Source organism: Haemorhous mexicanus, chromosome 2 (assembly GCF_027477595.1).
Source record: "Haemorhous mexicanus isolate bHaeMex1 chromosome 2, bHaeMex1.pri, whole genome shotgun sequence".
Classification (NCBI taxonomy): Eukaryota; Metazoa; Chordata; class Aves; order Passeriformes; family Fringillidae; genus Haemorhous; species Haemorhous mexicanus.
This window is the reverse complement of record NC_082342.1, coordinates 88,911,241-88,938,630: the sequence shown is the minus strand read 5'-3', so window position 1 is coordinate 88,938,630 and position 27,390 is coordinate 88,911,241. Positions and strand designations below refer to the sequence as shown.

The 27,390-nt window shown below is 39.9% G+C and overlaps 2 protein-coding genes across 6 annotated transcripts in view; one reads left to right on the top strand and one right to left on the bottom strand.

The window, feature by feature from the left end:
* The window catches only part of LOC132323771 (cohesin subunit SA-2-like), a 58,192-nt gene extending 39,069 nt beyond the window's left edge, over positions 1 to 19,123 (top strand). For 2 of the 4 annotated variants that reach the window (XM_059839399.1, XM_059839398.1), the window contains exons 21-33: positions 132 to 208; positions 1,144 to 1,231; positions 2,242 to 2,319; positions 4,035 to 4,127; positions 4,783 to 4,951; positions 7,482 to 7,627; positions 8,502 to 8,603; positions 9,883 to 10,037; positions 10,140 to 10,268; positions 14,088 to 14,278; positions 15,369 to 15,543; positions 16,526 to 16,610; positions 18,128 to 19,123. In XM_059839399.1, coding sequence (XP_059695382.1) covers positions 132 to 208; positions 1,144 to 1,231; positions 2,242 to 2,319; positions 4,035 to 4,127; positions 4,783 to 4,951; positions 7,482 to 7,627; positions 8,502 to 8,603; positions 9,883 to 10,037; positions 10,140 to 10,268; positions 14,088 to 14,278; positions 15,369 to 15,543; positions 16,526 to 16,610; positions 18,128 to 18,136 — 1,497 coding nt within the window. In that variant the 3' untranslated portion in view covers positions 18,137 to 19,123. Of the gene's footprint in view, positions 1 to 131; positions 209 to 1,143; positions 1,232 to 2,241; positions 2,320 to 4,034; positions 4,128 to 4,782; positions 4,952 to 7,481; positions 7,628 to 8,501; positions 8,604 to 9,882; positions 10,038 to 10,139; positions 10,269 to 12,187; positions 12,268 to 14,087; positions 14,279 to 15,368; positions 15,544 to 16,525; positions 16,611 to 18,127 lie in introns of those variants that run through there. The other 2 variants (XR_009485432.1, XM_059839400.1) reach the window with 2 other exon arrangements.
* A 1,297-nt stretch (positions 19,124 to 20,420) lies between these two features.
* LOC132323772 (serine/threonine-protein phosphatase 2A regulatory subunit B'' subunit beta-like) overlaps positions 20,421 to 27,390 on the bottom strand; it is a 46,724-nt gene continuing 39,754 nt past the window's right edge. For both annotated transcript variants that reach the window (XM_059839401.1, XM_059839403.1), the window contains 5 exons: positions 26,378 to 26,467; positions 25,521 to 25,696; positions 22,599 to 22,717; positions 22,383 to 22,489; positions 20,421 to 21,637 (listed from right to left, as the gene is read on the bottom strand). In XM_059839401.1, coding sequence (XP_059695384.1) covers positions 21,493 to 21,637; positions 22,383 to 22,489; positions 22,599 to 22,717; positions 25,521 to 25,696; positions 26,378 to 26,467 — 637 coding nt within the window. In that variant the 3' untranslated portion in view covers positions 20,421 to 21,492. The remainder of the gene's footprint in view (positions 21,638 to 22,382; positions 22,490 to 22,598; positions 22,718 to 25,520; positions 25,697 to 26,377; positions 26,468 to 27,390) is intronic.

Below are 27,390 nucleotides of genomic sequence, written 5' to 3'. Positions count from 1 at the left end.
TAAAGGTAAAGGTTAAAGGAGGGCTGGAGGAGAGTGATCCAAGCTTGTGGGTTGGTTGGGAAGGGAACACAGTCGTTCCCTTGGCCAACACTGGCTAATTCCTTTCTCTTTCCCAAACTTCCTTGATTTAGGAAGGAGGATTTTGTATGGATGCAGGAGAAATTTCCCGGATGCACTCAACTTTGAGAAGAGTAGCGGCTTTTCATAAGTGAGATCCTTACACAATTTATGTTCCCATATTCTTAGTATCAACCTTACACATGCAAAGTAAAAATTGCTTGTTTGGTTTATTGGGGTTTGTCTCAAGAGAATGAAAGTGATCCCTATGAAAGGTGCTGCAAGTTTAATTTCTTCTTAATAGAACTGTACTCCTGGATATGGAATTATTTTTGGACTCTTTACTGAGCATCAGCCCTAATGTGGCTGAGAAGTGTATGCTACAGAATTGAGATGTCGGAGTGGACACAGAGATCCCCTCTGTGGTGCCTCTGTCCTAGCTGGATGTTTTTCCACAGCCTTACTGACAATACTGGTGGTCAGTCTGAAGAGGATATAGTGAATGCAGTCATTCTTTGCAGCAGGTGTAACCTGCTTTTTATTTTTAGTTTATCTGATCTTATTTTGTTAAAAGATGATTTCTCAAAACCTTGGTTCTCCAGAGATTGGTAAATTGTCATGCAAGCTATTACAGAATTTAGGGGAATTGGGCCTTCTTCTCAATGTGTCTATTACCTGTCCAGCCTGCTGGGGCTACTGTGGTTTTCCAAAGAGAAGTCTAATGTTGAATTGAGAATACTCAAGACAATTAGAAACAGTCTTTTAGAGTGGGCTGAGGAAATTGTTTTTTAGACCTTTTTGGGTACTTGAAGACTACGCATAAAGTATAGCAAAAGATACAGAACTCAAGCTGCTTTTTCCTCTCCTCATAACACTGCAGTTTTGTGGTAGAAATCCAGACTCTAAAGCTATGGTCTAAAGACTGCAGTGTTAGATGATGAAAACTTAATTTTTCCCCCTTAATATTAATATTTAGTTGTTTAATGTTATTGCTATACCTTATATGAAGGTAAAAATAACCTGTTTGATCAGGTGAGTGCTGATTTCTTGCTTAGTGTATCATTATTATTTCTTTTTCACCTGCAGTGCCCATGATCTCACCAAGTGGAATCTGTATGACAAGACTTTAAGGTTCCTGGTGTTTGAAACAGAACACGGCAGTTTGCCTGTTCTGGTGAGTAGTTAATATTTAACATTGAAAGATGTTTTTCTTGATGAAAGCACAAAGAAATACAGAGTATTAAATAATCTTATATGTCAGTGTCCTATGAGACAGGAAGATACTGTGTCCATTTCTCAGTCTGGGAAACTGAAGCTGTCTTTGGTTATTGGAATCTGTAAATTTATACCTTTATATTAATTAATTTTGGAGATTTTTCAGAATTGTGATAATCATCTGACATCTGGATTGATCCTTTGTCATGTTCAGTACTTCCAATGATTGCATAGTCTCAGTTTCAGTGGATATGAAATCATTGGGATCGTGAGGAACCCCTTTTAGATTACATGTAACCAGAAAATGGAATACTTTGGATCTGTTGCTTAGAAGTTGGCTCTTGTTGTAGTGGTTTATAATTACCACTCAAATGCAGCCTTTTTGGTTATCTGGTTGCCTTACCTCAAACACTGTGTGAAGATGGAGTTGTGTATTCTAGGATTGCAAGGTGAAATACTTCAGCAGTTATGAATGAAACCAGCCCATCTTTGCAGGAGAGAACTTGAGGGGCTTTTTGGCAAGGGGTGAAGTTTAGTTGAGTAGAGAGAGCTTGCAGACAGTGGGTAGAAGGGGACTCCTTTATATGGAGCATTGGAGCACCAAGATTTGGCTTCTGCTCTGAACTGGCCTCTGGAGCAGTCTGCCTTTCATCAAAGGCTTCAAAGAAATCCCAAGGAGCTAAGCTAAAGTGAGCCTCTGGGAATACACATTTGGATATGTGGCTTGCTTTCCCTTGAACTCATCGAGATGGCAGAGAAGTTCTGCAGAAGCAGCACCTTAGTAATGAAGTTTCTCAGGGGGCAATGCTTGCTCGTATGTAAACCTTTTAAATTTAAGGATCTAAATAAAACTGGGACGCGTTCATGTGAGCAGCATGCTGAATGTCAGGCTTGAATGCTTTGTTTAGTCTTAAGCTTTTTGCTGCTGAGCCTTTAATGTAAATAAAGGACATGTGTTTTTATTTGCAGATTATCCTACCAGCTCTCCAGTGCACATATTTTTCTCTCCTGTGGCAACTAGCTGCAGTTTCAGAAAATTCTCCCAAGGTTGGTTGCTGATGTAATTTTGAAACCTGGAGTTTCACCTTATAGAAGTTTAACCTTATAGAAGTTAAAGCTAATTTTCCTGTTCTGAGATTTCTTGTAAAAACAAGCTTATAAGAAGGTATTTTGTCTGTTTTCTTGAGGAAACCAAATCGAATTGAGGCATTTTCTCCCCATCTTATCTTTTTTTTTTTTTTTTTTTAAATCTCTGTGTACTTTTTCAGTCTGCAGAAACAATGGTTCACTGCTATTTTTACTGCAAAACATGTGCATCAAATTCCTAGGGCTTGATGGAGATAAGGAACTTGTCTCGCTGCCAAAGTGTTTGTTGTTTTCTTGTTTTAAGCAACAAAGAATGTTAAATGAAAACTCCAGGACATTCTGTAACTTTGTTTCTTTTTTTATTTTCTTGATCTACCTACCTACATATTTCTGTCAGAAAGGTTGAGGAAAGTGGTGAATTTCTCATCAGTTGACTATTTACTTTCATAATTTTTAAAGTACCAAGCTCTAGCAGATATTTCAGAAGAAAGTCTAGTTTAAGACACTAGAGAGGAAAACTCTTTTATATTTTGTTTCACGTGTGAATGTATACCCTGTGGAGCTCCTCCTCATGATGATTTCTGACTGCAGTGAGTGCTGCTTTGTCATTCCCTTCCCTGGCGCTCCTGTGCACACAGGACAGGCGCTGACACGGACATTGGCCAGCTGGGGTGTTACCCATTTGGCCACTGATTCACTGTCTATTCCCGTCCAGTTCCATTCCTGCCTGGATGTCCACATCTCTCACTGCTACAGTGTGTTCTGCCTTTCACTCCAGACAGTTAGCTCAGCTTGGTAATGGGGCAGCACATTTTTTAATTTGGCTTTTCATATGGGAGCAGATTTTGATTGGAAGCAGATGTGACGGCCCACTCTGCAGGGCCAAATCTGGATGTTGGCAGATAGAGAAGTTCCAAGAGCAAAAAAAAAAAAAAAAATTCCTGGACAGCAGCTCTGTTATTTCCCCTTGCTCCTCCTCTAGCAGTGTTAAGACAATGTATTGTCCCTCACCTGGTTCTCCTCAGCATGTCCTGCGATGAATCCCTTTTCTTATAAATGTAGAGCTGCCTAACATGAAATTTGCCTCTCTTGTAAGGGCATTCCTTTTACACTGATGGCTCAGAGCTCAGTGCAGTACAGCTGGGACCTGATCAGAAAGTCTTTTGTATGGTTGTGAGCAAACCAAATAGTTTCCCATACTGGATTCATCTTAATGAAGTGTGGTGTCGTAAGTTTCTGAGTGCCAAAGTTAAACCCTATTCTCTCTGTAGTCATTAGGGGAGGAAAGAAGAAAACCAACTCCAGAAGGCAGTGCACATTGAATATTAGGTGGGATGGACCAGAGGTTTTTTGACTCTACTTCCATTGTTATCACTGCTTTATACAGATAAGATGAAGTGAATAAGAGAATACATGCTGGCCTCCCTACATATGGAGAAACAAAGAGTTTGTGACTTGCTGAATTCCACTGGCCTCAGCAACTGTGACAGATGCAGTTGTTCATAGCTAGTAAGCTGTTCTGTGAAATGCCAGCTTCTTTCATCATGTCATCAGCTGTGCTATCTTAAATGAATAATACGAGTGGAAGAAAGATGCAACTGTTTGTTCTGTAATTCTCTGTTGAATCATAGTCTCTAACATATTGGTCCTTTTGTTTTTCCTAAATGTGTTTTCAGGAGACTCTTTTTCCTCTGAGAAGGCAGCTGAGACATTTCAGTCAGATTTGCACATGCTTTCTCCACCATAAAGAAAAAGATGTAAGAGAAAAGGTTTGTGTTTTTCTATCACTTAACGAGCATTTGTGTTCAGATCTCCTTTTAAATGCCTGCCTTTTTTTCATACTAGTGTTTCATTCTATTAAATTTTTGCTGCATTTTTGTCTCTTAGCAGAGAAATAACACATAAAAACCCCAGTCTTCAACTATTTATTTTAAATAAAAACTAAAGTTAAGTTAGTTAAAATGCTACAGGTTAGTGCTGTCTGCATGAGTCCATCTTCAGAATCAAGGCCTCAATCTGAATGAAAATCATTGTGTTTTCTGATTAGACCTGTCAGTGTACTGCTATCATTGCTTCATTCATGTTTTGCTATGAATATTAAAGAAATGGAGAATTTTTCCAGTGGTTCATGTGTTAAAAGAGGGGTATTTCAACACAATACAGCTCTTCTTCTTGCCCACGGAACTTTGAAGATCTTTAGGTGGTATTCGTGCATGATACTTGTATACACTGCATCCTAACATACAAGTTTTTTAAGGATTTACCTGGGGCATTTCATCACAGCTGAGGCAAAGAGAAATCTTTGGTTTGCAAGGAAGAAGTGGGATGGAAACTTGATTGTGTTTGATGGAAATGCAAAGTGGAATTGGCACAAAAAGTAACATGGTCTCTAAATCCTTCTTTGGCTTTATTTGCTTGGTACAGGCCTTCATGATACTCTGTGACTGGTTGCTGATTTTGAGTCACCTGGATTCAAATAATAATGAAGAAGCAGTTGGACTTCTAGGTTATCTTCCTAACACACAACTTCAGGAAAAACTGTTTTCATTTATCCAGGAACATGTTTTTATGGATGGAGAAGAGGAAAAAAAAGGTTAGACATCTTCATCACTGGAGAAACAATCTACTGTTTTTGCTATCATTTGTCATCTGCAGTGAAAGTATCAGGGAGAAGGGCTGGCCTTTCCTTTGTTGTTATTTTGTGAGTTGCTTTGTTTTTCTTCTGGTTTTGCCCCTTTACAAACAAAAAAAAACCCTGTAATTCTTTGATCTGTACATGCTGTGGGTTAACCAGTTTACCTGTATGATGAAAAGGGCTGAAGTAAAGTGGGGCTGGGTGAGTAAAAGTGTTTGGTGGACTGACTTCCATGGTCCAGATGATGGTGTTAGAGGAAGGCCTTGCAGTGTTGCAGTGTGTCAGTGCATGTACCCTTCTAGGCCATCAGAGTAAAGAACCAGTAGATTTTGATTTTGGGGCTGTGGGGCTGATTTCACAGAATTATAGATTGGTTTGGGTTGGAAGGGACGTTAATGATCATCCACTTCCAAACACCTCTGCCATGGACAGAGACACCTTCCACTCCAGGAGGTTGCTCAAAGCCCCATCCAGCCTGGCCTTCAGCACGGAATGGGGCTTCCCTGGGCAACCTGTTTCAGTGTCTCACTATCACCACAGTCAAGAATTTCTTCCTTATGTCTAAGAAATAGATCTGCCCCCTCTCTGTTTAAAGCCATTCCCCATTGTATCACTACATGCTGTTGTAAGAAGTCCCTTTTCCACCTCTCTTGTTGGCCCTGTTTAGGTACTTGAAGGTGCTACAGGGTCTCCCCAGAACCTCCCTTTCTCCAGGTGGAAGAACCCCAACTCTCTCAACCTGTTTTCATAGGCAAGATGCTCCAGCCCTCTGAGCATCTCCTCTGGACTCACTCCAGCAGGTCCACATCCTTCTTGTGTTGAGGGCCCCAGAGCTGGGCACAGCACTCCAGCTGGGATCTCACCAGGGTAGAGTAGAGGGGCAGAATCACGTCCCTCACCTTGCTGGCCTCTCTGCTTTGGATGCACCCCAGGACACAGTTGGCTTTTTGGGCTGTGAGCACACACTGCTGGATCTTGCTGAGCTTCTCATCAGCCAAAACCCCCAAGTCCTTTTCTGCAGGGCTGCCCTCAGTCCAGTGGGAAATAGTATTTGTTGCTCTAATGGCTTTTTTCAAACACATTTGGATGCTGTATTGAGGTTGTAATTATGAAGGCTGTTTTTTTTTGGGGAGTATTCTGAAAGTAGATTGTTCATTGTGGTTCTGAAGACAAGTTTAATTGCCATGCTTTGAAAAAACAAGCATTGTTCTAGATTTCTCTAACTCCTGTCCAGCTGTTCAGATGGAGTTCTCTGTTCAGTTTTGGGCGCCACACTTTCTTAGGTCATGGTGTATATTCAAGAACCACTGATGGCAACGTTGCATGGCCAAAATTGCAACAGGGAAATAGTAAGAGAATCTGAATTAGTAAAGATACAGTAGAAAAGATTGCACAAGTAGGTTGTAGTAGTGGGAGTTATTGAAGCAGGTTATGTTTCAGGATGTTTACATTATGTATCTGAAACGGATAAAATTGATCCTGCTTTGAGATAGATGGCCTGAGATCTTTTTCAAACCTTTATTTTGTGATGCCTTCAATTTTTCAGTTCTCCCCACAAAGGATCCCTTTCACCCTATTGCAGATTCCTTCCTGAACAACTGATTTTGTGATGCAAGGTGTGCTTGTCTGTGTGCACAGCTGGCAGCTGTTTTATTCCAGTTTAAACTCTAACTTTCAGATACTTCTGATCAGTCATTTGCCTTATGTTTGTTTCCAGGCCCACAGTCATTCTAGAAGCAGAAACAGTCCACACCAAAATTATAAGTCAGAGACTGAAGTCTTTTGGTAGTTGATAGCTTGCACGTGCAGCAGGAGAGAGCGTGTCTTGGCTCTCCTACTGCAACAAACTCTTCCCAAGCACCTTTCTAGCACTGTTGGAATACTCTTAAGAGTATCTGTTTCCCATGAGTTATCCAGCTAGTAACTAACTCATGTTCCAGACACTTGTTCTTAATGCTATTAAGTGACTTTTCTTCCTTTCCCTCTTGTCGATAAGCACTTGGAGAATTTCATTGGAACTTGGAGAATATAATTGGAACTCTTGCTGACTGTGACAACTTTTGTAGGGTTTCCAGTGAGTTATGTGCTCTTTTCTACCATACGTTTTATTCTATGAAAAAAAAAAGTGGTTGCAGTTTTTCAGGTCCCTTCCATTTGGTGTGTTTGTGCCTTTTATTCTACTTGCTGGTTCAGTTCTGTAGATGTGAGCAGTGTTGTGCTTGGAGATTCTGACTAGTAGAAATGCCAAAGGCCTATGAAGATCAGAGTAGAAGACTGTGGAAGAAGACAGTTTTCACTGTTACCAACTGGAGCTTTGAAATGGGAATAAACCATAAACCTGTGTTTTCTGATATACACAGGAATGAGCACTGGCATCTGTTACTGAACAACTGAGTCTGTGCTATTTAGGTGAAAGTTGGTAATTTAAACTGACATACCTTGAATAAAGTAATAGAACAAATTACAAACAATGCTTTTGTTTCCCTAGATCTGACAGAAGAGGGAAAGGATGAAGCTTGCAAACTTGATGACTTGCACAAAAAGCGGAGTCTTCTGGCAGCATATTGCAAGTTAATAGTGTATAACGTGGTAGAGATGACTGCAGCTGCTGAGATCTATAAGTATTATGTGAAGGTAATGTTTTAGATAAGGTTGTTCTTCCTACCAGTGCATTTTAGTTTTTGAAAGTGTCTCCAGTGTTTGTGAAAGATAAGGTGTTAATAAGTGTTATGGCTCAGAGTCCTGGGATAATCACAGAAGGGTATAGAATCAAGCAGGAGTGGGACAGATCTCCTCTCTTGGTTCCACAAAGGTACCTCACTGCAGGCAAAGCAACTGAAAATTGAGGAGAGGATGTGTCTGTCTGGACATCTGCTCCTCAGCTTCTCCAGAGAGGCCACTGCAGAGCAGCAGTTTACAGCTGGAGGGTGATTCATCTTTTGAGGTTCTCACACTGAAGTGTTCAGCTTAATTCATACAGCTCACACAGTGCATATGCAGGTGCCTACATTTCACATGAGTCCCAGGGTTTAGATGACCAGGTTTTAGCCACTCTGAGGGGGGTTTCAGGAGGGCCAAGAACATCAGAGTGGGCAGTTTCCTTGAGTCAACTGACAGAACTTTGGAAATACCTGAATATGAATCTTGTTCTTTGCTTCATTGGCAAGCACTGATAAAGTGCAGAAAACTCCATTTGTCTGTTTGATGAGGCTTTGCTTTTTTTAAAGAATTACAATTAATTTTGAATTAAGAATTGACAAGCAATTAGTTGTTAATACTTAACAATTTCAGTGTAACTTTCATCCTCACATTACTCTTCAAGGAGCATACCATAGCTTTACTTATGAAATATTATAAAAGATCCAGTTTTCATCCTTTAACTTGCATGTCTTGATATTGGAACTGTTTTAGGAACCTCTTGTGTCACTTGAACAGTCACATGGTTTGTGTTCTCCCAGTGCTAAAGAAGGGGCATGATAACTCTCAATTGTTTTGTTGCTGTTAATAGACCTACAGTGATTTTGGAGACATAATTAAAGAAACATTAAGTAAGACGAGGTACAATGACAAAATTCGGAGTGCCAAGACGCTGATTCTCTGTCTGCAGCAGGTAAGGTTAAGATTAAAGCAAGAGGCTAGGGGCTTTTATGATAGCTTAGAAGTGAAGATTTTTACCTCCCATGCTATAATTATTCAAAATCATTAGAAAACCTAGTGACAGAATTTACTTCCTTTCCTGCACTTTCTATGTGTATGTTGTTTTTGCATGTCATAATTAAAACCTTCAAATTATTACACCTATCTTAAAAGGTGCTTCTGTCCACGATGTGTTTTGGTCATGTTTTTAATCTTCAGGTGCATAGTATATTAGAACTGATGTAAGATTATGAAGTGTTTCTTGGGACATGGTGTCTCTTAAGTGTAATAAATGTTAAGGATCTTAAGCTATGTTTTATGGACTACCTTAATTCTTTCTCAGTTTGAGGACCCATGGATGTGCCTGTGTCTGGCCACTCCAACCCTGTATTTTTAGCTTTTTTTTTTTCTGGAGGAAAGTGGGTTGCAGCCCTTCTGAAGGGTCTCAGTTGCTGGGGCTTGCAGCTGCTGACTGATAGCCAGTTAGCTATTTTAGCAGCTGCTTTTGCCAGCTCTGCCCATGGCCAGAGCTGCTTCTAGCCTGGAGTCCTGCTGTAATCCAGAGAGCATACTGACATGTGAGCTTTGCTTATTTCACACACATTGCTGGGGGCTTAGATCTGTGAACCAGCCCTTGAAATCTGAGCTTAGATGAGTCTAAGCAGCATTTGGCTGCATATATTCTGCTGACATAGTCGGGACTTCGTGTTTAGGTATCACATAGACAACAGGCCCTTTTTGGCCTTTGCCTGACCTTGAAAGTTAACAGGTTGATGAGAACAAGCTACTTCCATATTCTATTGGGAAAAAAGCCCCAAAGCACAGTTATTGAGCTCAAGATGTGCTTTTGACCTACACTTACTTTCCGAAATGGGACGGTGGTAGTGCCAGACTTGCTGCTTTGTGTCTGCACTGTGCTACTCTGAAAGGATTTCAGGCAAATTAAGCCTCTGGGGTTTGCTTCAGAAGACCCAAGAGGAGATGAGGTCAGTAGGACCATCATCTTCAGGAATCAATTTTCTGTTTATGCACATCATTTTTTATTTTTAATTTGTGCCTGTCTTAGGAGCACAGCAGTGTCCTTTGTGTCAGTTCCTTGTCGTTGTTCCATGCAGTGCTTCAGAAGCACATGGCTTCCCTGCTCCTCTGTGAGGCTCCTGTCTGTGAGAGGTGGCCTCTGTCTCTCTGTCTGCCTGGTGCTTTGTTTGCCTGTCAGATTACCTGTGTTTGCTTATCTGAGACTTCTCTTGCAGCTGTTTCAGACACATGCAGAAAGCCAAGACAGCAGTAATGGTGTGGACTTCTCCTCTTCTTCCTTTGCAAACATCAAAGAACTTGCTCGTCGCTTTTCACTAACATTTGGTTGGGACCAAGTGAAATCTAGAGAATCTATAGCCATGATACACAAGTATGTGCCATGTAGCATCATGTTGTCCATGGTCATTGCTTTTCTTAGTTGTCTCTTTTATCTGTTTTATTACTCTCTTTTTTTCTGTTTTTCTTTCAATAGGGAAGGGATTGAATTTGCTTTTCAAGGAGCTGCTGGAGTAGATGGAAAATGCTTGCCTCCTAACTTGAGCTTTCTGTTAATCATCAGTGAATTTTCCAACAAGCTGCTAAAGCCAGACAAAAGACTAGTGTAAGTTCAGTTCTTGTACACCATCATACACGGTTTGTGATTTGTGTATCCCTGTACAAAGGACACTTGAACTTCAGTGTGGGCTCTTCAGAGAACCTCTGAAATCGATCTGCCCCTCAGGCTGTTACTTTGAGACACACTTGTTGAATTTTGTAGTAGCAGTTATTTCAGATTGTATGTGCAATAAGCATTCTAGATTTTTCTTACACAAAGTTATGGCCACATATGGCAATTCTTCTAAAGGAAAGGCTGTTAATTTGGTGGAAGAGATTTGTGACTTGACTGGTTAGTGAAGTGGCAGGAATGCTTTTCTGAATAGAAAAGAAAATCAAAATATTGTGGAAGAAATAATGCAGGGATCATTATTTTGTAATTATCTATTTCCACAACTTCAGGCCTCAGTTATATGAATTCCATGGAACATATTTGGAATAAAAATATATGTGACACTCTTCATAATATAGATATTTCAATCCAAGAATTTACTATTTACATGGGAATATGCCCTGATCCAGTGGGCCCATGTTTTACAGTGGTTTAAATATTTACATTTAATGCTATAAGAGTGATAGCCTTCTTTTTGCATCAGTGGGGTATTATGCACCTGAATGGAGAGATATATGGGTATGTATTTATTCCCTTCTTCACCTGCCTCAGCTCTGATCATTTTTGAGATGGAAGTAATATTCTTCCTTCTATTTGACCTTTAGCATTACTTCCTTAGTCAGTGCTGTTCATTTTGGATCTGGATCTCTGCACTTCAGTACTTTAGTTACAGATACTCTAAAAAACAGGTATTTCCATTTTCCTGAAAACATATTTGAAGACGTGATACAGTAAGACACATCTGCCTTTTTGCATTTCTGAGCAAATCACTCCAGTACACGACAAGAAGAGTTTTACTTTTGAAAGGAAGTCAGCAGAAATGGAGGAAAACCATCTGTCACATCTTTCTGAGCTCTGCGTAACTTGCTTGTTCCTGTGTCACTTTGTCTTACATTGGCAGAGAACTTCCATGGGAATCATCAGCCGGGTTTTATGTAACATGGGTCAAGAATAATAAAATGTCTATTTTCCTGTTACTTCACATGACACAATTTATTAATGATTGCCATCAACACAATTCATTTGAAAGAATTGATTCAAAGCTGGAATGCAAAATGCAGAAGAAAATTAGTCAACATATACTGATTACAGACCCATAATCTATGGGTATGGATAACTTCATTTGCTACTCTTGCATTTTTCTCAGATGAGAATCTTTGAGATCTGCTACTAAAATTGGTGTTCATAGAATCCATAGGACCTCAAGGATCATCTAGTCCCAACTCCCCTGCCATGGGGATGAACACTTTCTACTAGACCAGGTTGCTCAAACCTCATCCAGCCTGGCCTTGAACACTTCCAGGGATGGGGAGTCTAGAACTGCTGTGGGCAACCTGCTCCAGAGTGCATCACTATGGTCCCAGTCATGAAATTCTTCCTAATATCTAATCTAAACTCACTCTCAGTTTAAAGCCATTTAAAGCCTTGTCCTATCTCTACATGCCCTTGTAGAAAGTCCCTCTCCAGCTCTCTTGTCAGCTCTGTTTAGGTGCTAGAAGGTGCTGTGAGTCCTTCCCAGAGCCTTCTCTTCTCCAGGCTGAATAATGCCAACTCCCTCAGCCTGTCTTCACTGGGGAAGTGCTCCAGGCCCCAGTTTGGACAGTTTCTGTATAACTCTGTCCATGTTGTCTGTATTTTAAAGAGCTGTAAGCTTCTGTGGTAACACCCATGCAATAAGTAAATTTCTGTTAAACCATCCTTGAAAAACTGTCATTTCATTTATCTCCTGGGAGTAGTTTTTAATTAAGCAAGAGGGAAATATTTAATTGTTGATGGGGCAGATCAAAGCTAAATCCTGATATTTTTTTTCCTAGGACTATGTTAAATCTCATGATCAGAGGATATGTTCTGGAAGTATATTCCTGAATGTATCAGATACATTTGATGCATTCAGGTAGGTTTATAAATGGAAAAGTTTTGTGGAAAATAACAGAATTTAGCAGGGAATGCACTTGACTTCCTACTGCTTTGGGCCTTCCCTCTGCTGCTGGGAACAAATGGGAAACAATAAAATTTGCTAGAAGGGAAATTGCAATTTATCCACAAGTATGTTTGTACTATGTTTCTAGAATAACAGTTTCTATTCTGGGAGGCCTTAAATGCCTTGCAGAGGCTGGAGATTATATTTCCTCTTAGAAATATTTAGGTTTAGCTCCATCATAAATTATTGGATGGAATGTTTTAGGTCAACATGAACTTTGAGAAACAAACATCTGGTTATTTTCATTTTTCATATTAATCATGGGATTGATGTCCAGGTCTGTATGTTAACATATGTGAACGTACCTGTAACAGATGAGATACAGAATATGAGCATTTGTTAGAAAGGACTGTATTTCAACACCATCAAAGTATATGGACTTTAACCCTCTCCCCTGTAATTGTACAGGCTGTAGCAGTAAAATACCTGGCTTGTCAGTTGCTCTGTGCCACAAAATGCACACAAGAAATGAATTGCTGAATAGCAAGCAGCATGAAGGGCCTGATTCCTGAATCAGTAGGAGTCTTTCCATTGACATTGATAGCAGTTGGATTAGACCCTGAAACTGTAGTTACAATACATGCTTGTTTGAAACCAACAAATTCCATTACCAGGGTTTCTTGATCCCTGGGGCCCCTAGAGTCCAGGACTCTAATTGTTTTGGAGCCGGTGCTTACCCTGACCTCCTCTCAGCATTGGTTTTCTTGTTTTGCAAAGCAAATGAAAGGTCTGATATTTTCCAGGCCACTCTCCTAATCAAAAAAAAAAAAAAAAAAAAAGAATAATATGTTGCACAGGCTGGTGTTAAAACTGTCACTTCTGGTATTTGCTAAGGTGGGGTCTGTTTTAACAACACTGGGCTTGATTTTAAGGTGATGAACTGTAGCTGAAATGTGGTGAATATCTGGTTTCTAATCCTGAGTCAGACTTCAGTTTTCTTTTCTTATTGTTATTAAGTAGGAATGGGTCAAAAAGACTTTGTTGGAAATGTCCTGTTTTTCAAATAGAGCGTTTAAAGACGGCCTTTTTGCTCCGGGAAAGGTGATAGCTTCATCTGGGATTCAGGAAGGCCCAATGTCAAATCTGTGGACTGAATCAGACAGAACAAGGATTTGAGATAGTGTTTCCCACATCCCCTGTATTGTCACAACTGTAGAGCAGTTATCTGCTTCTTGCAGACACTTGACATTTTAGTGAGAGGATTGGATTGAGTTTGAGCTGATAATATAGAAAAATGGTTTAATTGGTTGTTCTTTTTTTAAATTTTGACAGAATAGATGTTCACGGTATAAAGCCCCCATTGCCTGACCTGTACTGTTTCCTGTACTACTGAATCACAGGGAACATCTCTTGCCTGGGATCTCCTTTGTGTCCATGAGGTAGAAAAGGCCACCAGAAGAGATGAATCCTCACAGAATTTCTGCTCTGCTCAGGTTGCTACTGGCGGCAGCAATTGGCAGATTTTCCCTGCACAGGAAACTCTTTATAGAAGCTGATGTAGTTTTGTAATTTCTGTGGATCTTGTGTTGTTTCTAATGCTAAAAGCACTCTTTTAGCTTTGAAGATATTTGTATTTTAAATAGACACTTCAGAGATGTGAGGTATTTCACAGAAACATAGTTCTGTTTGCACCTTTGGAGAGTAAAGTGAAAATCCTTTCTTGGAATACCTGCCCCAGACATTGAATGGAAAGATAGTGAGTTTCCTTATGCCTGCTTTTGTTTTTGTTCCAGGTACAGTTACTTACAGAGGTACATAACAGAGCCACTGCCCTGCAGAGGAGACAAATGGCAGCCTTTGGTCTGGTACAGAAACTCTTTATTGGCAAATGAAGATGAGGAGAGCTCTGTCCTTGGCAGTTTGGGAGAGTGGCCCCCTGTGGGCTCATCTAAGACATCTTCTTTCAAAAGGAAATTGTCTAATGGTATGAAAACTTCCTAGTTCTTGATCAGCTGTATTTTTTTATCTGTCTGCAAAAACTGCTGTATTTGGTATTTTGCTTTGCTGTAGCAAATTTGCACATGCTAAAATGTATTTAATGCTTTGCATTAGCAGCAGAGTACCATGGTGTGTTGGATGATGTGGACTTCCCAGTTTGAACTGTGGTTTTTGCCTTCAGCTTTGTTGTTGTTACAGGTCCCTTGATCACTCAATAGCAATAGGGTTGGGCTGAGGACTCTGAGGGAGGAGAATTCAAGATTATCTGAATTCTGCTTTGTACTAACATCTGGCATTTGTCTGAGCCACTGAGACTTGGTCAATTGCTTTTAATTGTTAACTTAAGGACATTGTTGCTTTAGGCCCTGTAGATAATTGAGACAGGAGAGGTATTTCCAGAAGTTGATTCAGATCTTCAGGCCAGATTATCTGGACCAAATCATCTTATAGGGTTTTTCTCTCTGTTGAATTCTAGGGAGCCTGTAAAATTATACTCCTACCTTAAAGAATTATATTTAGATGGGCTGCATCCAGGCTTTGGCAGCATTTATGGACTGCCAATCTGTAATGAAGTATTCACTGCATGGACATGGTGGGACTTAGTTAAAATGTAATAAAGCCATTATGAAAACAATTGCTAATAAAAATGCAAAGTGTTATGGACGTGTGCGGTTGTATGTGGAGGAAAGGAAATTTTCCCACAGTGTCCTTTAGTTTCTTTCTCATTCTTTCTCATGAATCTTCTTTTCAGTGACTTGCCTTCAGAGAGCTTGTTCCTTTGTATCCCCAAAGGCCCTGCTTTCTTGAGCATTATATAGACTCAGCAGTACTGATAGCAGTTATGGACCAGGGCCAAGTTCATAAATCTGGATTGCAAAAATGACCAGTGGGCAAATTAAATGGATTTCTTTTAAGTGGCTTTTAGCTGTCTCTTTCAATAAAGGAATGCTTTGCTCCAGATGTCCTTTTGAGCTTGGCCCAATTGTTTCTCTGCTGTGGGGAACATACTGGAAATGTCCATCTCAAGACCTCTGAGGGTGAGGCTGCAGAATGACTGTGTTCACTCTCTGTTGCAGGGTCTTTGCCTGAAACCAGCCATACTGAAGCAGGAAGGAAAGCCCCAGAACAGCAGTGTGTTTCCCAGCTTTCCTCTGCAGCAGGGAAAAGCAGAAAGAGGCTGAAATCTCAAGAGATGCACTTGCAGGAACATTTGCCATTCCTTTGTCCAGGAGGGATGCGTAGAAGATACTGGTGAGAGTTTGATGTCTTACAAGCTCCTTCACCTGTTCTGGCATTGACACTTGGGGTCCCCCTATCCACCTTCTGGTTTTTTGGTAATACTTCATGAGTTCAGGGTGTGTGCCTCTCCTGTCTTTCTTATGGGCTGTGTCCCAAGGACAGGTTGGGTTTTTTCTTTCCTTAGTCCAATATCTACATCTGCTGCTTTCTCCTGCCACTGTCACAGGGCTTCTGTGCCTTCTTGGAGTAATATCAGGTGTGCCGAGAAAAAGCCAAAGATGGAAGAAAGTTCCCTGTCCCACTTCCCGTGTCCAGATTGGAGATGTGTGGTGCAGGTTACTCTCAAGCTGTTTGCTGCAGCCAGACAATGTTTTCTGCATCTCTGGAAATGAAGGAGGATTCTTGTCTTTGCAGATCTATTAACCAGTGGCTTTCTTTTAGAGAAGTGTTGGTGTGCAGCATGCAGACATGCCACAGTCTGCATGCTGCACACCAACATGTGCACACAGCTTGGATGTGAGAGAGGTGTTGCAGAAATAGGGAGTCTGGAGTCTACTTTTGAGCAATCAAAGTGCTCAGTTGCAGTATTTTCCTTTAATTCAGTTAATTTATTGAGGTGTTAGGGGCCATTTCCCCTATTAGGTTAAAAGGTGAAACACAAATCCTGGGAAGATGCATACTTTTCCAGGTTTTTGGACACATGTTAAATGAACCTGGAGAATACAAGTAAAATAGAGCAAATTATTAAACATGAAGGTAGCCCCTGTTTAAACCAGTGTTTTTTTCCTGAACTGCTTTATTGAAATTCCTCAGAGCATAACCTGTTTCATACTGGGAAATCCTGGGCCAGTAACTTTAGGCTACCTTACATGGAAATCAGCAGCAGATCTAATTATGTGAAATACCCTGCCTTAAGCACACCTGGGCCATGTGCAGCCTCTGTTATGAGATATCTCAAGACTTAGCTATTTTTTGGTTTGTTTTTCTTTTCCAGCAAAGATGAGGTTAAGACAGAAGATATCTCTGAGGAGGGTCCAGAAGACACAATTGAAGATGTTGATGTCGTTGGTACAGACCAGGTAATTCTGGCTGGTTTTCCAGCTCTGAGGACAGCTGTAGTTGAGGTGGGTCAATGTCAGGTCAGAGTCTCCTGGGTAGCCATGCAGCAGCAAAGGGGGTTGGTCTTTTGTGGCCCTTTTCAGGATGAGAAAAGGGGGATGCCCTCTTCCCTTTCCAGCTGCAACTGTAGTTTCCTCCTTCAGCTCAATCCACATTTTAGAGGCAATCTTTATTGTAACATCTAGACATCCTTAGGACATTTGTAAGGATTGAATGTCACTTTGGATGCATTAGGAGGAGGATCCCCTTTCTTTTTCCCCATACTGTAAAGCTTTCCTTATTAAGAGCCATTTGCTGCAGTTGCTTTGTGTTACTGACACATTGCAGAGATGGCACTGCTGTATGGCCTGCAGGGAATATCTGCTTCAGAAATGGTGTTTGCATTGTGCTCTTTGCATTGAAAAACTCAGAATGTGTCTGATCACTGAACAGCCCTGGGCTCTTGCTGGAGTATCCCACGTTTCTTGCCCTTTTCCAGTCAAGGCTGTTGGGCAGATTAAATTGTCCCCGAACAAACTGGGGATTTGAAGGGAAGCATGAGAACATTGTGGGCTTGGAGTGGCAACCAGCATAGCCAGGGGCTTGTCTCATGGGCATTGATTGCCTTTGGGATCCAAGTCTGGCAGAGCTGCAGCTGTCTGCCTGGCCTCAGCTCAGCCTGGGACTAGGTCATTGCAGCAGGGAAGGACTTTTAGCCCTTTGGGCCAGTGGAGTGCAAGGACTCAGGATGTTGTACAGCAGGGTCTTGCAGAGTGACTGTACAAGGAAAAGGGTGGAGGGGAGAGAAAGGTTTATCCTGTGCTGCAGCTAATCACAACCCCTCTGCTCCCTAAAGGTTTCTGTGTCAGCCACTACAGGGGGCTGAACAGTTCCTTCAGGTTTTTCCCCCTGTTGTCTGCACTTCAGAACATAACTGTGTTTGGCAGACAGTATTTTTGCAGTGAGTCAGGCAACCCCTTGATTTCCGGTGACTGTTTATCTGGGATCTGACCACCACATTCAGACTTTGCATGATTTTTGTCTTTTTAAATGAGTTTTTGTTGTAAAGTTCAGTCAAGGTTTTTTTAACATATGGCGGGCTTTTATTTTTAAAGAGGAGTAGAAAAAAAAAAAGGGACTTCTACCTTTCCTTTCAGTTATATGCATGTTAAAATGTACACACTTTGGCCCATGTACTTGAAGCAGCTCCTACTGAAGATAGACAATAGAAGAATTTAACTCCATGGACAAAGATCAAAGCCATACAGAAATTGCACTACTTAGGCAGTATGGTGCCTTTCCCTGTTGTGCCTTTTCTGGGCTTTTTGGGGTATGGAAATGCTTCTTTCCTTTTGTGGAAGCTGTAGCTCTTTATAAGAGCTGGCTCTGTGGCTAAGCTGCTGAATGGTTCGATGCTACACTGATACTCAGATTCCTTATGGGCTCTTACACGTTCATAGGAGAGGACTGACTTAATCTCTTTTTTCTTGTGATATAGGACAGTTAAGACACTGAGAGGATGAACAGAAGTGAAGCACATGCTGTGTTTTATCTGCAAATTGTTTAACTCGTCATTGTGGTGTGAGAGCATCAACTGAGGTGGCAGGAGACATGGGTCAGGTTGCCTCTGTGCGCATGGGCATCCACCCAGAACCAGCTTGTAGCACTGTGGTTGATTTCTCACCATGGCTGGCTGTGGGCATTACTGAGGTGGCTGCTGCAGCTCTAGGGTTGGGCATTTGGAGCATCATTACTCAGCTGCATCCTCATCCTTGATGCTGCCTTGGAAGAGCTCATAGCTGCAGGATTGGAATCAGGGTATTGACAAACACTGAATCAAAGACACAACCAGGTGAGACAAACTTGTCTGAACCATGTGGGGGCAGTGCTCTGCTGGCCATGTTCTTTTCTATTTAAGATAACCAAATGGAGATCTGTGTGTTTCCTTGCACCCAGTGCAGGGGAGAAAAGAGCCTGGCCCACCTGTGAGCACTGGGACCTGCTGGCTGATGGCAAGTGCCAATCCCTGTCTGTAAAATGGAAAACCTGGATCAGCATCTGAAAGTATTTCTGAATTTCAGTGCTTAGAAAGATGTGGTTAGAGGTCTGTAAGCATCAGGACATGTTCCTGGAAAACTTGTGTCAAGGCTTCAGAGTAACAAAGAAAGAAACAATGGACCAGCTGACTCTTTTCCTCTGGAAGACCTTCCTACAGTGATCATGTGGTGTTTACTTGGAAAAAGCCTGGAAAGACAATGTAAATAGACTGTAAATATGGCCATTCAAAAATAGAGGGTTTTTTGCATTAAGAATTTGCAAATGATTGTCACTCAAGAGTGTTTCAGTGGCAGGAGGCTGGGGAGTGGGGACTGCTTTCACTGACCCTTCTCACTATTCTCTGGAATTGTACAGTAATCATATCAGCTTTATTTTATAAATATATATATTTTGGATTGTAACTATGTAAAATAAACTACAGAACTATTGCTATCCATTAGTATTGAATGTGTAAGTGATGCTCCCACACAGTGATGGAGAATGAATGACAGCAAATGTGTGCTGGCCTTTGCATTTGTTGTGTTATTCCACAGGCTGAGCAGAAAGATCCCATGAAGATGGAAGTGAAAGCCATGACTGTTGCCCAGGTATTGGGTACACTGAAGTGGCCACAGATTGAATCCATGATTTTCCTTGTGCATGGTGTGCAGGCTGACACAAGGGAGGTGGTGGTCAGGTTCCTCTAGGATTCCATCAGTAACTCCCCCTACCTGGACTGCGGTACTGATGTTTCCCCTCATCCATCTGTGGATGATTTGTGGATCTAGGCCCAAGGACTCACCAGGTAGGCAGAATACAGCTTGACTAGGAAAACAGTTGTACCTGGAACCATATCAAACATATGGATACTTTAATTTTGGTAACAGTGGGATTGGGATGGTAATTACCCTGCAGAGGCAAGGTCCAGTAATCCTCAAGCTCATATTTTAAGAAAAAGGACTTCTCTGAAAACAGCAGGATACTTTCTATTTAGGAAAGAAGGGACTTGGTTAGCACAAGTATAATGGAGAGCAGGATTTACCAGGCACTTCATTAAACACAAAGTGGCAACAACAGCTACAGGCTCTGCAGAAGAGATCAACCCTGCACCATAGTGCTGTGTGACAGAGATCTGTCACTGCATGCTGGGAAAGCCTGTGGCTGTCTGCTGCCCAGTTACAAGACCCCTTCTTGAGCAAAGTTTTAAGGTAGGAAAATGCAGCTCTTGCAGTGCAACAGATGTTCAGGATCACCTTCTGCAATGCCAGTTGGTCATCCATTCCCTGAGGGAACAGAATGTCACAGAAATGCTCTCTGTTCTGTTTAAAAGCTCCAAACCATGGGCAGTAAGTGAAAGGGATCCAGCCAGCCCTGGAACACTTTGACATTGGTGAGTCTGTCTTAAAACTGGAATAATTAACCAAAATCCTTCTAATGGTATTATAATTACTTGAGTTTCCCTCAGTGAGGTTCACCAGTACTTCAGCAGTGAGTTTCTTGATACACAAGAAACTGGGTGTGTAGGTTTGTGCAGGAGCTGGTGTGAGCAGTTGAGCACAACAGGTTTCTCCCAGCTGCTCAGCAAATACTCTTCTGGATGAAGAGAAGCCTTCTAGAGGCTGATTGCTTTGCTTATGCAGCTTATTGTAATTATCCAACCAGACTGCATACCTGTGTAACCCATCCTGTGGTGAATGGCTCTTTATTAGTAAGACATGAATTGTGTGCAGTATGTAAAAATTACAACTGCTAAATTACATGTATGAAAATCTTTACTTGAAAATACAAACATGTTTTCTAAACATTTTAAAAGATCTACACTGCAACCAAAAAAATAACTTACATCTTTTTGTACATTTTTTTTCCCAACAAAACCTGTTTAACAGTTAAGAGTGACGCAACAATTTCAAGCTGCTGTGACACTGATGAATATCCATGGAATGTGTCAATAGCAAACAAGCAAAGGGAAGGACAGACAAAAGCATTGAATGCCCACAACAAATTAGTGCACATCACTGATCAAGTAACATTTATACAAAGGATTAAAAAAAAAATTGGTTCCTTCTGCATGAATTAACACACCCATTTTGGATCAAGTATGAACACTCAGACTTCACTGTTAAATAATCATTTTATGATTAACATCAACAAAAAAAAGTTTAAATGGGCAAAATTAAAGTTGGGGCAAAAAAAGACTACACAGAAAAGAAAAACAACTTGTCTTGGGTGTTCACTTTAGTGTATTCTACTAATATGCACAGCTTGTCAGACAAAACTCTGCTTGTAAATGAGTGCTGAACTGTGCACTCATTGTCACGTCTCTTCCTTGCCAAGGCATAAAACCTAAAAGATGGCTGTCTATGAGCATGAGCACACTGCAGGTGTAAATTGTCTCCTTACCTCCCAAACCAGGACAGAAATACCTGTTCATCACAGGTGAGAGGGAGATGGTCAGTGCACCACACATCAGCTTAAAGAGAATTATACAGTTCTCATAAAAACAGTAGATTACTTTTCTCTTCAGTCAAATATTGTTATTCTTCCAAAAAAGAATTATGCAACATCTGAAAATAAATATTTTAATCTATTTTACAAACAATAAACTATTGAATAAATACAAAAATCTCATCATTCCATATAAATGCACTTCTTTACTTAAAAGGTAGTGTAGTGATTAGATATTTTTAGCACAAAACTAAAGAAAGTGTTTCTTTCCCCAATGATATGTTTCAGTGGGGAAAGAAACCCCACTGAAACCTATCAGTGTGTAGCAGACCTGCTGCAGACTGTCCCTTCTCTTCTGCAAGTGCTGACCATAAGTAACCTCTATTCAAAATCCTCATCATAGTCATATTCATCCAAGTCTACATCAGCCAGATGGGAAGGCATTTCAAAGAATGGTCTTTTCTCCATTTGATATTTTAGAACACTGGCCTTCTGATGGTCTACAGGATTCAGCTCTGCTTCATACCTAGAAGCAGACAAAAAAAAAAAAAAAGAAAAAAAGAAATAAAAAAGAAAATAGAAAATGAAAGCGTCTATGACAAGAAGTGCCTAAATACTGGAACACTAACAAGGCAGCTGCAGGAAAAACAGACTTCCCCATATTCTTTATTATAATAAAGAAGCATAACCAGAACAGCACAAGGGTTCTGTAATAATTCCCTGCATTTAGCTGAACTTTCCAGTATGAAATGCAGCTCTGGATTCAAAGCACACACTGACACACTGCTCCACTGACCATTTCCTGGGTTCGAGTGACTCGCGTTCATGCATGTCTTCCCATCCACTACTGAATTTCATCACATGTTTTTTCCATCTACTTAAAAGGACTGTGCAGAGAATGAGCTTTAGATACTGTGTTTTTGTTCTTTAAAATGCTTTATAAAGGCATTATGTGCTCATCAGCTGTTCTTTCAGAGAAAAACATTGGGCAAAGTAGAGTTAAATACTAAGACTCCACTATGCACACTAAAATAGAGCAGCACCTTGACTTTTTCCCATGAGTTCACCACCAATGTAAGCAGAAAACGAAAATCATCTGAAGGTTCAATTCACCAAGTTATAAATTTAAAAACAAGAGCTTGTTAAAAGATGCATTCTAGAATAAGAGTTTTAGGAAAGATGTGTTTATTCTTTTTTAATTGAATCATAGTGGTGGTGAGGCTGTGCTTTAGTAGAGAGGATTCATATTAACTGTCCTGCTGCATTCTTACCCATCGTTCCACTGGTCATTTGCTGCCTCTTCTGCTACCAAGATATCATACTCTTCAGCAGCATATTTCTCCCAGTCAGAGACCTCTTGACTTTCACCTTCAGCATCCTAAACAATCATGTTGCATGTTAGACAAAGCATCTAATTAATTAAATTAATTAAACAGTATTAATTGCTAAGCACGTAGCTATAAAGACTTTTAAAGCCTCATACTCACCCGCAACATAGAAAACTGATCCTTCTGTTCATGGTCAAGGTATTTTTCAATGTTGAAAAAAGTATCAAAGAACACATTTGTCAGCTTACATCGCTTTAAATCATGCAGAGTAATTTTTCCTGTAAAGAAGATTATGAGATAAGATTATTAGACATAAAATTATTAGAGCCGAAGTTATCCTTTCTCCAAAGTGGAGGAATCAAAAGGTACACTATCATTACTCAGTCATCACTGCTTAGCAACATTTGTCACTGATCCTCAATGCAATGGGAAAGATGCAAACAGATGAAATAGACACCTAGAGATGTGTCCTTCAAAGTGTACAAAACTTGAAATGGTTCAGATTTTTTTCCTTGCTGTGGTTGTCATATCCCACAGCTCATCAGTATGTTGAAGTGAGATGCAGTCCACATCCCTCAGCTATTAAAAATCATTTAAGGTATTTGTTTAAGCTTCCCCAACAGAAAGAAGTCTCTAGTGAGTTAGCCATTCCTTCCCAAGGAGTGCTTGGGTAGCAGGTAGGAATCTCCTATTCCTATAGGCTACTCCTATGGCAGCAGCCCTCTCTCTTCCCTGACTTGAGCAGACAAATGTATGACAGAGATGACAGTGTGTGACTATGCTTCATACAGATGAATTTTTCATAGAGTCAGGGTTGCCACACTTGTCCAGTCTGATCAATATTTACTGCTTGAGAGGAAAGCTAAATGCTCAGAGGTGCTTTGTTTGATTTTTATAGTGTGATACTTTAAAGACTCAAATCAATGGATGTGTTAAGCATTAGAAGTATTTGTCAGGTTGCTCAGAAATGTTACCCTATTTCAAAGCTGATTATTGAAGCTTCTGCAGAAAGGCTAAAAAATATGAGATACACAAGGGAAGACAGATGACTATCCTTACAACTCTCCTTTATTGATTCACCTGGAATCCAGACAATCTTCCATTGTTAATCAAATAGGAGCTAACCGAAGATGTTATGGAAGAGTTCAGTAAAAGCCAGACTTGGAACAGTATTTCCCCAGCATACCGTCCCAGCCTCTAACAAAGTGTAACTCAAGGACATCACAGGGAAGCAAAACCCAAATCCCATTTGTACACGGTTGCCACGCTTGCATCTGTCATGAAGGGCCCCAGCGTGTTCTGCCTGGCTTGTTGCTGGTGCTGCAGAAGGACACAAATCCCTGTGGCACCTGTGCTGTATCTGTCAGACCCACACAGATGGCTGGTGCACTGCGCCATTTCAAGTGGCAGCAGCTCTCCACAAGCAAGCAAATGATTTGAATCCTAGTTACATAAGCTCCCAGTTTAAGTTAGACTCCTATATTTGGTTCATTGATTTGCTCTCCAGTTTCCATTTATTGCAATGGGAGCTTAGACATGTAACACTCATTTAGATGCCTACCTCTGTCTCTCAAACACCAACAAAATAGGATTAAAATTTAAGTAATTAATTCAGGTCTCCAGAAATTAAAATTTGCTTTTTAGCACACAGAGCATTCCATAGAAACTGTATCACAGTTTAGTCATAACTTTATGAAAGTGTCTTTTGTTTCAAAGCTACAAAGTGAAACATCAGTTTATGCTGCTAGTTTTTGTATTAGAAAACCAGATTTTTTTCTTAATTCAGTTTATACTAAAAAAAAAATAAAAAAGAAATCAACCCTTCTCAACTGGCTTTCATATTTGTTACCCTAAATAACTCATCTTGGTTGTGTTTGATAGCCTTCTTTTATCATCCTCATGACATAGAGGAGATACATCAATCTTGTTTCATTTTAAATGCAGAACAGAAATATTATTATAAATGCCTTTCAGAAGAATAACATGAGACTAGAAGGGAACTACTGAGTTCAGGAGGTGATTGTGAGCAACCATAAAACATAAATGTGCTTCTCAGAGCTTGGCTCACTTCATTTTAAATGCCCCCTAGCCCCCGTGCATTACACAATGTTGGTCTAAGACTTCATTCCACTGATATCAGGGATGGAGCTTTCAGATGAATCACACTTAATATTCCTTCTTCATTTACAATCTTTTATCTTCCTTTAGAGATAGTGTTTTTACTAAGCAAATCCATTTTAACTTGTTTAAATAAGAATATTAAGCTTTATGTTCTAGTTTTGAGTCATTTAAATTCTCTCAGCATGCAAAAAAATCTCAACTCAAAAAATGACAAGTGTCTTTAAAAAAATTAAGTTTCTTGTAATTTAAATATTCTTAATACTTAAAATTTCTTAATAGAAAGAAAGTGGGCAATAAACATGACTTACTAATTGGTCATCTAACCATAACTATATAGATCATCATGCTCACTTAAGTTTGTTGCAGGTGTAAAATGTAAACTGAAGTTTCATCAGCTAAAGATGATACAATGTCAAATGCAGGAGAGTAGAATGTAGACCTAGGAAAGTTCAAATGTGAAAAACAGCCAAAAACTCAGAAAAATTTATTATTCTGTTAATTTTTAGCCCCTTGTCATGAATTTCCTAAGGGCAGCTTAGGCTTCTAATGTAACCTAAGTCAATACTGGTCTAAGAGACAAACACTGTTTAGAAACTGTTCCCTCTAGAGAAACCCAATTAAATGAGCACTGGAAGAGGTGAGAAGTGAGTGAACCATCAAGAGGTTTTCCTGAGAGCCTCACCTCAGCTAGATAGTGACAAGGTTTTACTTAAGACTAAATGTAGCTACAATCACAAAATGAAAGCTGACAAGGAATTTTAAAGCAGCATATTAAATTTTAGTACGGAAAGAATGCCTGCCTGCTGTTGGATGACCAATCAATTATTAAGCTTTAACAGATGTCAGTGAAAAGACAACTTCAAGGCATTTTATTTGTATGACCAACCGAGTGCTCTTAAGACTGCACTACCTTCTAAGTCCAGAGAAACAGAAGTTAAAGATGGAAAAGGAGTTTATTACCTTCATGTTGTGGCTTTACAAGGTCCAGCATCTGGCACAGACAGTCTTCAAAAGGCAAAGGTTCTATGGCCATGTTTTCTAATTTTTGGCACTGTTCTTCATAAAAATATTCCAATTCATACATAGACAAAGCACCATCCCCATCAAGATCCATGCAGCGGAACCAGTATTCAATGCTGAAATTCAGTCATTAACAGCAAAGAGACAGACTTACTACAGAATTCCAAGAATTCATGTTGCCTGTTTCAAAGGCAAAACTAGACTTAGGAGTACATTCCACTAATCATGGAAAGTCATTAAATACCAGCTACTGTGGCAGGAGCTGCTGGTATTTGTTACACCAGCCATTATTGCATTTGAAAACATACTTGTTAATGGGGTGAAGGAGCAGACTAAAATACATGGTTTTACATAAAAAAATAATCAAGGGAGACAATGAAAAATTGAATTGCACATGACAACTTCAGATTTTGGGTATGTTCCCATACTGAACAAGCTAGTGACATGTCCCGTGATAGGTTTCTCATCAGTACCATACAGTAGCTGCACAACTTCCCAAAGTCACTGGCATCATGGAACATCTGCAACATCCTTAACGTATGGCCCTGTTCATAAACAGAGCTTATGAAACAATAACATTGAATTAGCCTCTTAAGAGTCATTAAATTAGACTTCTACAGCTACAACAGGAGACACTGATAAATAAGGACGATGCAAAGAACTGGGCCAGTTTTCCACTCATGTTTTTATAGTTTAGCTTCTTCCATTAGAGTTGCAGCTGTTCATCAGTGGTCCCCATTTAAGGACTGGAAAAACAAAACCAGTCTTTATTTCTGCTGAAACAAATTAATTCTTACCTAGTTGGTGTTTTCTTGTCCTCTTCAGATATCAAAAACCAGACAAAATCAGCGTAGCTAATCTTCCCATCTTTTTGTGCTTTTCTACCTCTTGGAGGCCAATGAGGAAAAAGATAGAAAATTTATTTTAGAACACCTAGCTTTTACTAAGCAAAATTAAGGATTATTTTCCTTTTTGGTATTAACTATTTACTCCTAGATGATCCAGTGTTCATAAGGTGCTTAATAGTAAACAGAAGAGCCATGTCAAAAATTTTTTGATGATAGGATATATTATATACAAGTGCATATGCTTTTTAAAATTTCTATTCAGGTAGAAGTGATGAGAACTTAAAAGCTTTACAGAACTCTACTAGCTAAAAGTTTTTGAATAAAAATATGAAGATAAAAATGAAATAGAAATCTTCAGGAAGTAAGCGCCCATGGCAAGAATATAATTGTCTGTTTCTACTCTCACAACTGCAGTAACCAAGTAAGTTGCACATAGTCAACCTGTCTAGTAAAAAGTCAGGCAGGCAGTTCCTAGACATATTACATTTCAATAATGAAAGTCATTTTTTGATGTTTTATCTTCAAGATGTCTGGGAAAATATGGTATAGGTTTTTGTCTTGCCCAAGAAACTCAGATAAAGTAGTAAGCTGTAGACATATTCCTGCTAAGTCTCTTATTTCAGCTTTTATTTCTGTTGATCAGTTGCTTTCTATCTCAGATATTGTGCTAGGAAACATTTCAAAAATTAATAAGATACCATAAATACAAAAGAGGAAGTCAATCCCAAGGGGAGAAATGAAGAATGACTGTCAAAAATGTGAACTAACTTAACGAGAGGCATTTCTGTAAATTTATTGATGCAATAAGCATTCATTTTACAATTAGTACTTAAAAGCTCAGTTCTCCTTGAACACTTTACAGGGTTGAGGGATGGAAAAAGAATGATGCTAACATTTCTTCCTTCTTCACTCCCATCATAAAATACCCAGTGGCCCATGTTGATATGGGTAAAGAGAGTGAA